At 40.4% G+C, this 17,117-nt stretch overlaps 1 protein-coding gene across 3 annotated transcripts in view; it reads right to left on the bottom strand.

Moving 5' to 3' along the window:
* The window catches only part of TMEM131 (transmembrane protein 131), a 254,703-nt gene that overhangs the window by 125,234 nt on the left and 112,352 nt on the right, over positions 1 to 17,117 (bottom strand). For all 3 annotated transcript variants that reach the window (XM_028832201.2, XM_015112922.3, XM_077958821.1), the window contains exon 4: positions 14,816 to 14,884. In XM_028832201.2, coding sequence (XP_028688034.2) covers positions 14,816 to 14,884 — 69 coding nt within the window. The remainder of the gene's footprint in view (positions 1 to 14,815; positions 14,885 to 17,117) is intronic.

Genomic DNA, 17,117 nt, shown 5'->3' on the forward strand with positions numbered 1-17,117 from the left:
GGCCAGACTGCCAGATTTCTCTTCTCTGGGCAAGGCATCTCCGAAAAAAACGCAGCATCCCCCATCAGGGGCTGATAAATAAAACCCCCAACTCCCTGGGACAGAGAACCTGGGGAAAGGGGCAGCTATGGGCGAAGCTTCAGCAGACTTAAACATCCCTGCCTGGCAGCTCTGAAGACAGCAGTGGACCTACTAGCACAGCGTTTGAGCTCTGCTAAAGGTCAGACTGCTTCTTCAAGTGGGTCCGACTCCCGTGTATCCTGACTGGGAGAAATCTCCCAGTAGGTGCCAACAGACACCTCATACAAGAGAGCTCTAGCTGGCATCTGGCAGTGCCCCTCTGGGACGAAGCTTCCAGGGGAATGATCTTTGCTGATCTGCAGCCTCCGCTGGTGACACCCAGGGCAAACAGCGTTGGGAGTGGACCTCCAGCAAACTCCAGCAGACCGGCAGCAGAGAAGCCTGACTATCAGAAGGAAAACTAACAAACAGCAAGGAATAGCATGTCCACTCAAAGACGCCATCCAAAGGTCACCAACATCAAAGACCAAAGGTCACCAACATCAAACACCAAAGGTAGATAAATCCACAAAGATGGGGAGAAACCAGCACAAAAAAGCTGAAAATTCCAAAAACCAGAAGGCCTCTTCTCCAAAGGATCACAACTCCTCACCAGCAAGGGATAAAACTGGACGGAGAATGAGTCTGACAAACTGACAGAAGTAGGCTTCAGAAGGTGGATAACAACAAACTCCTCCAAGCTAAAGAAGTATGTTCTAATCCAATGCAAGGAAGCCAAGAACCTTGAAAAAAGGTTAGACGAATTGCTAACTAGAAAAACCAGTGTAGTGAAGAACACAAATGACCTGATGGAGCTGAAAAATACAGCATGAGAACTTCATGAAGCATACACAAGTTTCAATAGCCGAATCGGTCAAGTGGAAGAAAGGATATCAGTGACTGAAGATCAGCTTAATGAAATAAAGAGCGAAGACAAGATTAGAGAAAAAAGAATAAAAAGGAATGAACAAAGCCTCCAAGAAATATGGAACTATGTGAAAAGACCAAATCTACATTTGATTGGTATACCTGAAAGTGACGAGGAGAATGGAACCAAGCTGGAAAACACTCTTCAGGATACTATCCAGGAGAACTTCCCCAAACTAGCAAGACAGGCCAACATTCAAATTCAGGAAATACAGAGAACAGCACAACAACATTCCTCGAGAAGAGCAACGCCAAGACACATAATTGTCAGATTATGTGACACTGACCAAGGTTGAAACGAAGGAAAAATCGTTAAGCGCAGCCAGAGAGAAAGGTCGGGTTACCCACAAAGGGAAGCTCATCAGACTAATGGGATCTCTCGGCAGAAACCCTACAAGCCAGAAGAAAGTGAGGCCCAATATTCAACATTCTTAAAGAAAAGAATTTTCAAACCAGAATTTCATATCCAGCCAAACTAAGCTTCGTAAGTGAAGGAGAAATAAAATCCTTTACAGACAAGCAAATGCTGAGAGATTCTGTCACCACCACGCCTGCCTTACAAGAGCTCCTGAAGGAAGCACTAAACATAGAAAGGAACAACAGGTACCATCCACTGCAAAAACATAACAAATTGTAAAGAATATCAACACTATGAAGAAACTGCAACTAACAGGCAAAACCACCAGCTAGCATCATAATGACAAGATCAAATTCACACAAAACAGTATTAAACTTAAATGTAAATGGGCTAAATGTCCCAATTAAAGACACAGACTGGCAAACTGAATAAAGAATCAAGGTCCATCAGTGTGCTGTATTCAGGAGACCCATATCACATGCAAAGACACATAGGCTCAAAATAAAGGGATGAAGGAATATTTACCAAGGAAATGGAAAGGAAAAAAAGCAGGAGTTGCCATCCTAATCTCTGATAAAACAGACTTTAAATCAACAAAGTTCAAAACAGACAAAGAAGGGCATTATATAACGGTAAAGAGATCAATGCAACAAGAAGAGCTAACTATCCTAACTATATATGCGGCCAATACAGGAGCACCCAGATTCATAAAGCAAGTTCTTAAAGACTTACAAAGAGACTTAGACTCCCACACAATAGTAGTGGGAGACTTTAACACCCCACTGTCAATATTAGGCAGATCAATGAGAGAGAAAATTAACAAGGATATTTAGGACTTGAACTCAGCTCTGGACCAAGCAGACCTAATAGACATCTACAGAACTCTCCACCCCTAATCAACAGAATATACATTCTTCTCAGCACATCACACTTATTCTAAAATTGACCACATAATTGGAAGTAAAACATTCCTCAACATATGCAAAAGAACAGAAATCATAACAAACAGTTTCTCAGACCACAGTGCAATCAAATTAGAACTCAGGATTAAGAAACTCACTCAAAACCACACAACTACATGGAAGCTGAACAACCAGCTCCTGAATGACTACTGGGTAAATAACAAAATGAAGACAGAAAAAAGATGTTCTTGGAAACCAATGAGAAAGAAGACACAACGTACCAGAATCTCTGGGGCACATTTAAAGCAGCATGTAGAGGGAAATTTTTACCACTAAATGCTCATCAGAGAAAGCAGCAAAGATCTAAAATCGACAACATAACTTCAAAATTAGAAGAACTAGAGAAGTAACAGCAAAAAAATTCAAAATCTAGCAGAAGACAAGAAATAACCAAGATCAGAGCAGAACTGAAGGAGACAGAGATACAAAAAACCCTTCAAAAAAAATCAATGAATCCAGGAGCTGGGTTTTTGAAAAGATCAACAAAATAGACGGCTAGCTAGACTAATAGAGAAGAATCAAATAGATGCAATAAAAAATGCTATAGGGGATATCACCGCTTATCCCACAGAAATACAAACTACCATCAGAGAATACTATAAACACCCCTACACAAATAAACTAGAAAATCTAGAAGAAACTGATAAATTCCTGGATACATACACCCTCTCAAGACTAAACCAGGAAAAAGTCGAACCCCTGAATAGACCAATAACAAGTTCTGAAATTGAGGCAGTACTTATTAGCCTACCAACCAAAAAAAGTTCACGACCAGACAGATTCACAGCCAAATTCTACCAGAGGTACAAAGAGGAGCTGGTACCATTCCTTCTGAAACTATTCAAAATAATAGAAAAAGAGGGAATCCTCCCTAACTCATTTTAGGAGGCCAGCATCATCCTGATCCAAAACCTGGCAGAGACACAACAAAAAAAGAAAATTTCAGGCCAATATCCCTGATGAACACCGATGCGAAAATCCTCAATAAAATACTGGCAACCTGAACAGCACATCAAAAACCTTACCCACCACGATCAAGTTGGCTTAATCCCTGGGATGCAAGGCTGGTTCAACATAAGCAAACCAATAAAGGTAATCCATCACATAAACAGAACCAATGACAAAAGCCACAGCATTATCTCAATAGATGCAGAAAAGGCCTTTGACAAAATTCAACACCCCTTCTGTCAATAAACTAGGTATTAATGGAACATATTTCAAAATAATAAGCGCTATTTATGACAGACCCACAGCCAGTATCATACTGAATGGGCAAAAACTGGAAGCATTCCCTTTGAAAACTGGAACAAGACAAGGATGCCTTGTCTCACCACCCCTATTCGACATAGTATTGGAAATTCTGGCCAGGGAAATCAGGCAAGAGAAAGAAATAAAGGGTATTCACATAGGAAAGGAGGAAGTCAAATTGTCTCTGTTTGCAGATGACATGATGGTTTATTTAGAAAACCCCACTGACTCAGCCCAAAATCTCCTTAAGCTGCTGATAACCAACTTCAGCAAAGACTGAGGATACAAAATCAAAGTGCAAAACTCACAAGCATTCCTACATACCAGTAACAGACAAACAGCCAAATCATGAGTAACTCCCATTCACAATTGCTACAAAGAGAACAAAATACCTAGGAATCCGACTTACAAGGGATGTGAAGGACCTCTTCAAGGAGAACTACAAACCACTGCTCAAGGAAATAAGAGAGGGCACAAACAAATGGAAAAACATTCCATGCTCATGGATAGGAAGAATCAATATCATGAAAATGGCCATACTGCCCAAAGTAATTTACAGATTCAATGCTATCCCCAAGCTACTGACTTTCTTCATAGAACTGGAAAAAACTACTTTAAACTTCATATGGAACCAAAAAAGAGCCTGAATAGCCAAGACAATCCTGGGCAAGAAGAACAAAGCTAAAGGCATCACACTACGTGACATCAAACCATACTACAAGGCTACAGTAACCAAAACCAGTATGGTACTAGTACCAAAACAGATATACAGACCAACAGAACAGAAGAGAAGCCTCAGAAATAATACCACACATCTACAACCATCTGATCTTTGACAAACCTGACACAAGCAATGCAGAAAAGACTCCCTATTTAATAAATGGTGTTGGGAAAACTGGCTAGCCACATGCAGAAAACTGAAACTGGACCCCTTCCTTACACCTTATACAAAAATTAACTCAAGATGGATCAAAGACTTAAAAGTATGACCTAGGACCATAAACATCCTAGAAGAAAACCTGGGGAATACCATTCAGGACATACGCATGAGCAAAGACTTCATGACTAAAACACCAAAAGCAATGGCAACAAAAGCCAAAATTGACACATGGGATCTAATTAAACTAAAGAGCTTCTGCACAGCGAAAGAAACTATCATCAGAGTGAACAGGCAGCCTACAGAATGGGAGAAAAGTTTTGCAGTCTATCCATCTTACAAAGGGCTAATATCCAGAATCTACAAGGAACTTAAACAAATTTACAAGAAAAAAAGATCCCATCAAAAAGTGGGCAAATGATATGAACACTTTTCAAAAGAAGACATTTATGCAGCCAACAAACATAAAGAAAAAAGCTCATCATCCTGGTCATTAGAGAAATGCAAATCAAAACCACAATGAGATACCATCTCACACCAGTTAGAATGGCGATCATTAAAAAGTCAGGTAACAACTGATGCTGGAGAGGATGTGGAGAAACAGGAACGCTTTTATACTGCTGGTGGGAGTGTAAATTAGTTCAACCATTGTAGAAGGCAGTGTGGCGATTCCTTGAAGATCTAGAAGTAGAAATACCATTTGACTCAGCAATCCCATTATTGGGTATATACCCAAAGAACTATAAATCATTCTACTATAAAGACACATGCACACATATGTTTACTGCGGCAGTATTCAAAATAGCAAAAACTTGGAAGCAACTCAAATGTCCATCAATAGACTGGATAAAGAAAATGTGGCACATAATACAACATGGAATACTATGCAGCCATAAAAAAAGATGAGTTCATGTTCTTTGCAGGGACATGGATGAAGGTGGAAACCATCATTCTCAGCAAACTACCACAAGAGCAGAAAACCAAACACCGCATGTTCTCACTCGTAAGTGGGAGCTGAACAATGAGAACACATGGACATATGGAGGGGAACATCACACACCAGGGCCTGTTCAGGGGCTGGGGGGCTAGGGGAGGGATAACATTAGAAGAAATACCTAACATAGGTGATGGGTTGATGCGTGCAGCAAACTACCATGGCACATGTATATCTGTGTAACAAAACTGTACATTCTGCACCTGTACTCCAGAACTTAAAGTAATTAAAAACAAACAAACAAACATAATGAGCAAACAAAACAAAACAAAACAAAACAAAAACAAGAAACAAAAACCAAGCTAGTATTTCTCTGCTCTCTCCAGCCCTTTCTCACATCTGCCTACCATGGTCATCCCCCAGAAGCTTCATTCGGTGAGTATAATAAACCTTTTCATCCTGCTGGTGTGTGTCCACGTGTGACATCAACAGTCTTGATCTCTGAACCAAATTTTGGGCGGGGCTCCATCTCATCTCAGCAGGACTACCACCACCGTGGAAGCAGAGAGAAGGCAGTGTCCACCCCTGCCAGTTAGACTGGGGAAAGGCTTGCTTTACAACAGAGCTTCCCAGTGGAGGGAAGACACAGAATGCAAGGCCGAAGAGCGGTCAGCGAACCTCTTCCCGCTGCTGTAGGAAAAGGACACTGGCAGTGAGAGAGACGCCAACACACAGGGACGCAGAGACGAGAGACAGAAGACTCCTGGTGGCGTCAGAGCAAGTGAACGCTGTTGCTCCCAGGTGCCAGCTGCATCTCTGACTTCCCTGCAGATGTATTACGGTTCTCAGTCTTCCAATATTTTCCCGTTTTTGCCTGAATTAGTTTCAGATTCCTGTCACTTAAAAGCGAACAACTACAGCCTTGATGAAAACAGAGGGAGATTAAAAGCACTCCATAATTACTATTAATTTTCTTACAATGTCAATAATGGCACTGTAGTTATGCAGAATGTTCTTATACAGTTGACTCCCGAACAATATGGGTTTGAACTGTGAGAGTCCACACAGGTTTTCTTCCGCCTCTGACGCCTGTGACAGCAAGACCATCACTTTCTCTTCAGCCTACTCAATGTGAAGACGAGGTGAGGACCTTTATGATGATCCACTTCCACTAATGAATGGGAATTTCCTTATGGTTTTCTTAACATTTTTCCTTTAGCTTCCTTTATGGTAAAAATACAGTAAATACAATACCTATAACATACAAAATATATGTTAATTGACTGCTTATATTATCAGTAAGGCTTCTGGTCAAAAGTAGGCTGTTAGTAGTTAAGTTTTTGGAGAGTCAAAAGTTATATGTGAATTTTCAACTACGCAGTGGTGGGGAGCCCATGCCCCTAACCTGCCATGTTGTTGAAGGATCAGCTGTACGGCAGTGCGTGCTAAAGAATTAGGAACCAAAGTCATGAGGTCTGCTGCTTTCAAATGATTCGAAAACAAAAGTATAAAGTAAATATGCAAAAATGGTAACAACACCTGAGTTTATGTTAAAAGTACATACATTATTTGTTCTTTCCACTTTCCTATATGTATGAAAACTTCCACAAAAAAACTATCTTTAGAGGGGAGACTCAAGGTATTAATAACACGCCCAGCCCTGAGGAAGATCAGTGCTTTCGGGAAATGACATGTAGTTCTCCACAGGTGTGGAGGACATACAAGGAAGGTAAAAAGGCAAGTTTTATAATAAGAAATTTAACATTTATCCTGAAAGCAAATGGGAAACCATTAAAGGAATTTCTGCAGAGAGGAAGTGGGGAAAATGACATGATCAGATTTTGACGTGAAAAATATTTCCCTGTTGGCAGCACGAATCCTCAACTAGAAAGTGGCAGGCATATGGTAACAGTCCAGATGAGAAATGATGCGAACCGGAGTTAAGAGGAGAGGGGTAAGTAGTGAGGATTACAGAAGAACAGACATGAAAAATTCATAGGTTTCCTTACCGGAATGGATTTGACAGGGAAGGGGATGGAGTGCTGGGAGGGAAAGGGAAGAATCCAGGAAGCCTGAAGATTCTGGCTTTGGTGTCTATGGTACCGTTCATGGACTGGAGATACAGAAGAGCAAGACATGGTGAGTTTAGGGTGGTGGTGGAGACACATGGTGAGGGAGGAGTATGACAGAGACTGGGAGATTACAGGCATATGCCAAAGGCATGGAAGAGCCCACCCAGTAAGAAAGTGCAGAGTTGGCTGAAATGAGGTGAGGAAAGAAACGCAGCTGCACACAGCCGCAATTTGGGGATAAGCAGAGGAACATAAACCCTTGAAAGATAATTTTAAAAATAGCCTCAGGCACAGGAGGAAAACATGGACAGTGGTTCACAAGGGTACAGGAAGGGAAAGATCTGAGAGGGAGGAAGAGGTCAGCGGTGCCAGGTACCATGCACTCTCCAACAGATCAAAGTGTCACCAAACAAAAAGACCTAAAGTAGGGCAGTTCCAGGGTTAATTTAGCAGTTTAACAACATTATGAAAGACGCAGGTTCTTTCCATCTTTCCACTCTGTTAGACAAAATGCCTGTCTTTGGTGACTTCATGGTATCAGTCCTCAGGCTAGAACCCCTCACTGATTGCAAGAAGATTGCCATAGTACCCTAGGCACTGCGTGCAGACAGTTATCTGGCATAAAAGATGGGTATTTCTTTCTTGTGACTTCTTTTTTTTTTTTTTTTTTTTTGAGATAGGGTCTGGCTCTGTTGCCCAGGCTGGAGTGCAGTGGTGTGATCTCAGCTCGCTGCAACCTCTGCCTCCTGAATAGCTGTGACTACAGGCGCACACCACTATGCCCAGCTACTTTTAAAAAATTTTTTGTAGGGATTGGGTTTCACTATGTTGCCCAGGCTGGTCTCAAACTCTTGAGCTTAAGCAATCCTCCCACCTCGACCTTCCATAGGGTTGGGATTACAGGCGTGAGCCATGGCATCTGGCTGTGACTTTTTAGAGTTAAAAAAAAAATCCTTCCCCAGAAACACCTCACTTGACCTGCCCTCATATTATAGAGTAAAACTGGGTCACATTCACCCTTGAACAGACCACAAGCAAGAAGAATGGAATTATTACAACTGTCTTGATTAATCAAGATTTACCCCTGAGCTAGGGACAGGGTGCCAGGCCTGAAGGCTGGATAATTTGGGGCAGCGGGGGGGGGGGGGAGGGAAAAAGGATGGGGGTAGATGTTGAATAGGTAACTAACAGGTATTAAGAGGGGCCATTCTGTATTATGGTATTCTAATCTTTTTTCACTTAATAACATTCATGTTAAAAAGAGCAGAGATTTGTGGGGGCAAAAATAAATGTAGTTAATGCAGGAAAAAACTTGAATCAACAAGTTGTATGCTTCTGAGAGTGGAAAAAACATACAATAACTTTAAAAGAGTATATATTCTAAAATATCTGATTTCCTTTAGCAGCCACTTTCTGAAGACATTGATAATTTACTTTCTGCAGTGAAAATGTACAAATTTCATTTTCTTTGTCCCAAGACTACTTTCAAGTTTCATAAAAAGAACCTTAACTTGGCCAGGCGCGGTGGCTCACGCCTGTAATCCCAACACTTTGGGAGGCCGAGGCGGGTGGATCACGAGGTCAGGAGATCGAGATCGTTCTGGCTAACATGGTGAAACCTGTATCTACTAAAAATACAAAAAATTAGCTGGGCGCGGTGGTGGGCGCCTGTAGCCCCAGCTACTCGGGAGGCTGAGGCAGGAGAATGGCGTGAACCCGGGAGGAGGAGCTTGCAGTGAGCCGAGATTGCACCACTGCACTCCAGCCTGGGCGACAGAACGAGACTCCGTCTCAATTAAAAAAAAAAAGAACCTTAACTTAAAATTGCTAAGCAAATTCTTTCAACCACATCTCTCTTCATTTTCTAGAGTCAGAAGTTCTAAATTTAGGAAACTGTTTGTATCTATGGGGTAGCTTTGTGGTATCAACTTGGCTGGGCTGAACTACAGTCCCCAGAATTCCCTTTCTAGTATGTTTTTGGTTGGGTGAGTTACAAGTAATATTATCTCCTCGGAGCCAGAAGAGAAAAGGAAGATTAGCAGCTATTTTGTAGCATAATATACCTTTTCCCAGTTATTCAAACACTAACCTAAGTGCTGCTGGGAGAGATTTTGCAAACATCATTAAAGTCCCTAATAGGTTGATTTTAAGTTAATAAAAATGATTATTCTAGGTGAGTCTGCCTTAGTCACTGGGAAGCCCTTTCAAAGAAAGCTTAGGCCCTGTCTCAGCCAAGAGGCTTCAAACAGCAGCTAGACCTGCAATTTCTCTCTTTTTTTCAGGATCCTCCCTGGATACCTATCTGTGGACAAGAAGCTTCAGTGTGTGCCCTTTGGGCTCCAGCCCGCTATCTTCCCTTCCTGACTGCCTGGCCCTGTGGGCTTTGAGCTTGCTTAACCAGCTCTCTCAACTGTATAAGCCAATTCCTTATTATAAATCCACGTGCGTGTATATATACATACACATTCATTTAAAATCTGACTGGTTCTGCCTCTCTGAACCCTTACACACGTTGGTTCACACCTGCCCCAACCCCTACATCTACAGATCCACTTCTACACTTGTGAAACATAAACTCCACTAGGTGTTCTCTGACTTGATACAGAAAAGTTTTAAATAATAGTAGAATGGTGGCTCAGTCCTTTTGGGCTGCTATAGCAGAATAAATGACAAATTTATTTCCATAAATCTAGAGGCTGGGAAATCTGAGATCGTGGCGTCGGCTTGGTTGGGTTCTGGTGTGAAGCCTTCTTTCTGGGTCACAGGTGACACGTTCTAGCTGGGTCCTCACATGGTAGAAGGGGGACAGTAGCTCTATGGGGCATCTCTTACAAGTCCACTCATCCCATTTGTGAGATTAGGTCTGCGCTCCGGACCTAAACACCTCCTACGGCTCTGCCTCTGAACACCATCACATCAGAGATTAGGTTTCAACATACGAATTTTGGGAGGACACAAACACTCAGACCATCGCAGTTTTTTGTTTGTTTCCACTATTTTGGAGCAGCATGTAAATGTGCTGCTTCGGGGAACAGTCTTATATAACTATACTCCTTTGCTATGCTTCGAATACATTTTCTTTACTGTGTCACCTGACCCTTGCTTGTACTGGAGTTCATCTATCCATTCACGCTTCTTCCACAATTTCTCTCAGCTCATGAGATTTCACGTTCTCTATGACTAGTAACAGTCTCTACGAGAAATCCCATTTATTTCCTCACTGGTCACAGACTAATTCTTTTATTTCTTTAAGTTGCTCCTTGTTCATGACACCAAACTGCTCTCGAGGCTAAAGGTTAACTCAAAACTTTAATATTCTGTATATCCTTTCATTAAGACTCTCTCTTGAAGAAAAGCAAATAGTTATGGTTGTGTTTAAATCATCAGTTTCAGCACTGATCACAAAATACAAAGTTTAAAACAATTAAAAATAAGTGAATTTAACAAATATACCCATACATTTTGATGTTTTTAATACTATAAAATAAGAGAAAATTCAATGGAATTTTTTAAAGTATGCACATTAAGTTTAAAAAGCAGATTATAAAAATGGTATATTGAGATAATATAATTTTTATAACTCAACAAATAAATACAGATGTTCCCCACTTTTTGTAGGTATTTTTAGTCTCAATTTCATTTACTTTGATCTTACTTATTTCCTTCCACTAATTTTGAGGCTTTGGTTTGTTCTTTTCTAGTTCTTTTAAGATGCATCATTAGGTTGTTTGAAACCTTTCTAGTTTTTTAATGTAGGATTTATTGTTACATAAATTTGCCTCTTCATATTGCTTTTGCTATGCCCCATAGGTTTTGGTATATTGTATTTCTATTTTCATTTGTCTCAAGAAATATTTTAGTTTACCATTTAATGTCTTCCTTCACCCATTGGTCATTCAGGAACATGTTGTTTGATTTTCATGTATTTGTAGTTTTGAATGTTCCTCTTGTTACTGATTTCTAGTTTTAAATTCCACTGTGGTCAGATAAGATAGTGGATAAAATTAATTAAAAAAATTTTTTTGAGATTTGTTTTGTGTCCTAACATATGAGCAATCCTGAAGAATGTTTCATGTGTTGATGAAAGAAATTGTATCCTGAAGCTGTTTGGTGAAATGTTCTGTAAGTGACTGTTAGGTCCATTTGGTTGATGGTGTAGTTTAAATCCAGTGCTTCTTTGTTGATTTTCTGTCTAGATGACCTGTCCAATGCTGAAAGTGGGCTGCTGAAATCCCCAATTCTATTACTGTACTAGGGTCTATCTCTCCCTTTAGATCTAATAGTTGCTTTTTATTTCTGGGTGCTCTAGTGTTGGGTGCATATATATTTCCAACTGTTATATTATCTTGCTTAACTGATCCTTTTATCTCATAATGTCCTTCTTTGTTGCTTTTTACAGCTTTTCACTTGATGCCTGTTTGGCCTGATACAACTAATGCCACTCCTGTTGGCTTTTGGTTTCCATTTGGATGGATTATCTTTTTCTATCCCTTCACTATCAGTCTGTATGAATTTACAGGTGAGGTGAGTTTCTTACAGGCAGTGTATAGTTGGGTGTATTATCCATTCAGCCAGTCCATATCTTTTAAATGGGGGAACTGAACCCATTTACATTCAAGGTTATTGACAGGTAAAGACTTGTTCCTGTCACATTGTTCTCTGGATGTTTTATCGTTTGTTCTGTACTTCCTTTCTTACGGTTTTTCTGTGTTTGGGTGGTTTTCCACATTGATACAGTTTGACTCTTTTTCCTTTCTTTGTGTCTGGACTCTACCAGTGAATTTTATAGCTTCACATGTTTTCATAATGGTGGTTATTTTTTCATTTCCAGATATAAGACTCCCTTGAGAATTTCTTGTAAGGCCAGTCTAGCAGTGACGAATTCCCTTCATTTCTGCTTGTCTGTGAAAGATTTTACTCCTTTTTCATTTCTGAAATGTAGCTCTGCGGGGTATAGTGTTCTTGGCTCACAGGTCCCCCACCCCCACTTTAAGTATTTTTAATATATCATTCCATTCTTTCCCGGCCTGTAAGTTTTCTGCTGAGAAATCTGCTGTTAGTTTAATGGGAATTCCCTTATATGTGACTTGACACTTTTCTCTTGCTGCTTTTAGAATTCTTCGCCTTTAACATCTGGTAATTTGACTATAACGTGCCTCAGAGATAACCTGTTTGGGCTGACTCTAATTGGAATTCTTTGAGTTTATTGGACCTGGATGTCCATCTCGAATTTCAGGACTTGGGAAGTTTTCAGCTACTATTTCATTAAGTGTATTTTCTACACTTTTCTCCTTTCTCTTCTCCTTCTGGAATGACCACATTGCTCACTTCATGGTATACAATACATCCTGTAGGCTTTCTTTACCATTTTTTCTTTTTTTGTCTGCCTGTGTTATTTCAAAAGATGTGTCTTCAAGTTCAGAAATTCTTTCTTTTGCTTGGTTTAGTCTGTTGTTGAAGCTCCTGACTGTATTTTTTATTTCACTCATTGAATTCTTCAGCTCTGGGATTTCTGTTTGGTTCTTTTTTGTGTTACCTATTTCTTTGTTGAATTTCTTATTCAAATCATAAATTGTTTTCTTGATTTTGCTGAACTGTGTGTTTTCTTGTATCTCATTGAGATTCTTTAAGTTTATTTTGAATTATTTCTCTGGCATTTAGCATATTTTCTTATGACCGGGGTCTGTTACTGAGAATTATTTTTTTCCTTTGGAGGTGTCATATTTCCTTTTCTATATTTGATGTGTCCCCATGTTGATTTCTATACATCTGGTAGAAAAGTCATTTCTTCCAATTTTACGGAGTACATTTCACAGGGATAAATGGGTCTTGGAGTGTCAGACTGGTGGGGTGCATTGGCTTTGGCGCATCTGTGTCTAGGTGGGCACTGTAGTGTAGTCTCTGTGTACTTTCCTCAGTTGTGAGTCACACCTGACGTCTGCAAGTATCTCAGCAGCCTAGGCTGAGAGAGTCTGTGGTGGCAGTGGTGCAGCTTTGTTGAGGGTGGGCTCACAAGGCTTTCCCAGGTCAGGGACGTGTGCATCCATGCAGCGGGTTAGGCAGCTTGGAATCTAGCCAACTTAGGGTCTGGCTCTACACCACAGGGCTGTCACTCTGGGCAGGAGCACAAGCACGTGTTTAGTTGGATGGCGTGGGGGTATGCCTGCTAGGAGTAGCCCAAAGGGCTGTTTCTCAGGCCTAGCTATCTGTGAAACTGCTTTGTGATGTGTGGATTTATGTCACGGAGTTAAAATTTTCTTTTGACTCAGCAGGATGAAAAAACTCTTTTTGGAGAATCTGTGAAGGGACATTTGGGAGCCCACTGAGGCTGCTCAGCTGAACTGGGAGTGTGTTTGCCAGGGATGGCCCGCAGGGCTGTTTTCCAGGCTTGGGATGCAGTCTCACGGCTTCTCAGATGGCTTGGCTATCTGTTGGCTTGGAGTGGCCCATGGGGCTGTTTCTCAGGATGGGGGAGCAGACACATGGGTGTTTAGATGGCTGTGAAGCGTGTCTGCCAGGGGCAGCCTATGGGGCTGTTTCTGAGGTCCAGGATGTGAGCACAAGGCTGCTTGGCTGGCGTGGGGACATGTTTGATAGGGACGACCCAGAGGGCTATTTCTTAGGCCTGAGACACAGGCACAGAGCTGCTCAGCTGGTATGGAGGTGTGTCTGCTGGTGGCTGCCCACAGGGCTGTTTTTCAGGCCCTGATTTCAGGTGCAGGGCCATTGGGCAGGCCAAGGAAATATCTTGGTGGAACACTGTGGGGCTCTTTCTTAGGTGCTGAGTGCAGGTACGTAGCTGCTTTGCTGGCCCTTGGGTATATTAGGTGCTTAGAGGCTAGGGGGTCTCTCCTGCTTGGGGGAGAGTGTGCAGTGGTTTGCTTAGCTCATCAAGGCAGTTCTGTGACTGAACCATGTCTGTCTGTGCATTTGCTTTTACTTGCCATTTTGGGTTGCTGATAATACTATTTGGTGATGTATAAGAGCTTGTATATTAAAAGCACATATATTAAATGAATAGAATATATTTTATTCACAAGAAGATTTTTAAATAGTAAAAATAAAAATGAAGTGCTAATCAAAACAGCTAACGGTAAGTTCTTTGCCATTTCCAAAGATTCTCTGAACCAGAGACTACAACATGAGAGTATTTTTCAAGCTTTAAAAACACTATATGTTAGACTCCTAAAATAGTGTATGTTAGACTCCTAATAGATACTTGCTTCCCATTTTCAAACTGCATTCAGTATCATTTGTTTTCCTGATGACTAGAACATGTAACTTTCCCATATAGATATAACACAGGCAAAAGACAAGACAAATGCATGTAAAATACATATAATAGTTTAATGGAAAATTCAAAAATTTTAAACTTACTGTTCATGGAAATCCAGCATTGGTGGCTCAAATCGTATGGGCCTGCAATTCCCCCGGTAGAGAGATATACTGTGAATAAAAAGAAAACAACATAAGAAGCAATTCTTCAAAATATATGTTTCCCCAAACTCTATTCAGACAGTTGACTTTTGTCATAACAATGCATTTTTTAAGAAAAATTGGGTCTAACAATCAGAAATATGTGTTACTTTTTAAATTAGCAGAAACCAATAAAGATTGCGTTTTAGAAAATGAAAAAGTGGGAGTATTTTTCTTCTTCAAAGGATATGAAAATAGAAAATGCTCAGGCAGACTGAATGTTGAAATTTGGTTGGTATAATTGGTAACGATACACTTTAATAGGTCACTTGGATTTTTTGATACATGTATGATGAATAAAGAGTTGATACAACAACATACATTTAGCAGACAATATATGAAGGCAAAAATCAAGATCGTATTGTTAACTAGAGTAGCAAAGGACTAAACAAAAATGAATCTGAGACAGAGATTTCCAAGAACTGAAATATCTATTTCATCTGAAAGTTTGGAATACACTAGAACTGATCTCTGATGTCCTGGCCTCAATATTTCAGTAGCCTCTTCTAACTAACCCACCTGATACCCAACTTCTCAATGAAACAGATTTCTGAATAGCAAACCTCAGATATCATCAGGGGCTAACACTGACATAAAACATAAATGACCTTTGGTGAGGGGGGAGGTGGTTCACATGCCTAAAGTGTTTATATACTGAGAAAGTCAGAAATTCAGTCAGCCACTAAGTTTCAAAATAGTAGATTTTGATGTTTTTGTTCTAGGAAATGATGTCAGAGCAAAACCCATTTTGTGAGGCTACTTTATTTCCACCATCACTGAAATTCATAGTAACATAAGCTTTGAAATGATATAGTAATTTCATTGAGGATTCAGGAATCGGAGGAAATATCTAGGATTTAGGAGATATAGGAAATAATTAGAAATAGACAAGGACATTCATAATATGGAGGAAATTTGGCTTTAATTCAATTCTACAAAGATTAAATAATCTGAGTAGTGGAATAATCTAGCTGGAGGTAATAAAATCCAAACATGTTTTTAGCCCTACCAATTTAGAACATTCTTTTGTATAGCTTGAGAACCCTCTGCATATGTTGAACAGAAAAGATGACAAACAAAAAAAGAAAGCAAGCACCAGATATAAGATTACATTTTACTAAAGAACGAAACTAAAGACACCGGGAAACGAAGGCACAATTCCTTGCAACAGTCAGTATAGGCATCTATTCCTTCTTGCTTTCTGCCCTTCTTAGATGTGATATAACAGCACTACTCTTTGGCTCCTTTAAAACAAGAGACACTCCTCAGCTCATCAGTTTTATTAGTATGAAACTCAAATTTACATAAATCTTAATAAAGTAAAAATAAAGCATAAGGCTTAACTGTATGTCATTAATTCCTATACTATATTCCTATATAATATATATTCCTATAATGTAATATATATTCCTACATATAATATACAATTCCTATATATTAATTCCATGGACTGTTTAGATGTTGGAGAAAAAGGAGATTAAGACAGTGTTTTTCTCTCACAGAGCCAAGAGGCTGTTCTGCAAATTACAAACGGAAATGTCTAAAGTGGCCAGGAGGGGTAAAACAGTATATACCCCATCCACTGAATACAAACATATGAATGTGTACCCTGTGCCAGGTACTGTCTATTGGCTGGGGCTACAGTGGGGAACAAAGAAAAGCGGCTGCTGTCATGGCAGTAACATCCTAGTCGGGGGATCAGAAGTTGAATATATTAGGTGAAGATGTGTGTATAAAGAAAAATCAAACACCCCGGGGCTGTGGCTGGAACCGAAAATGCCTCTCTAAGGAGCGACACTAGTGCCAAGTTCTGAATGGCAGAGATCGAGGGGAAGAAAGTTAGGAATGTATTTGGTGAGTTGAACAAGGAGGCTTAAGTGACCATTGTGCAGTGAGGGAGGAGTAGGAGGTAGGAGCTGAGCTCAGAGGTATAAGAGCAGGTCTCCTTGTAGGAGCATGGATTATTCTAAGTGTAACAAACTACAGTGTTTTTGAGCAAGGAGTAGCATGATCTCACACATATTAAACGGTTAATTCTGGCTACTTTGTGAAGAACCAAGGAAATTCCTGTAGGAGCCCAACAGTGGGAAGCAGGGAAGTCCTGGAGTGCTCCAGGCAACTGGTGATGGCGGCTACAATCCAGGGTGGCTGCAAGGGAGAGTAGCGAGCAGTGGCTGGTTCTGAATATTATTTGGAAGCTTGA

Source organism: Macaca mulatta, chromosome 13 (assembly GCF_049350105.2).
Source record: "Macaca mulatta isolate MMU2019108-1 chromosome 13, T2T-MMU8v2.0, whole genome shotgun sequence".
NCBI classification, from domain to species: domain Eukaryota; kingdom Metazoa; phylum Chordata; class Mammalia; order Primates; family Cercopithecidae; genus Macaca; species Macaca mulatta.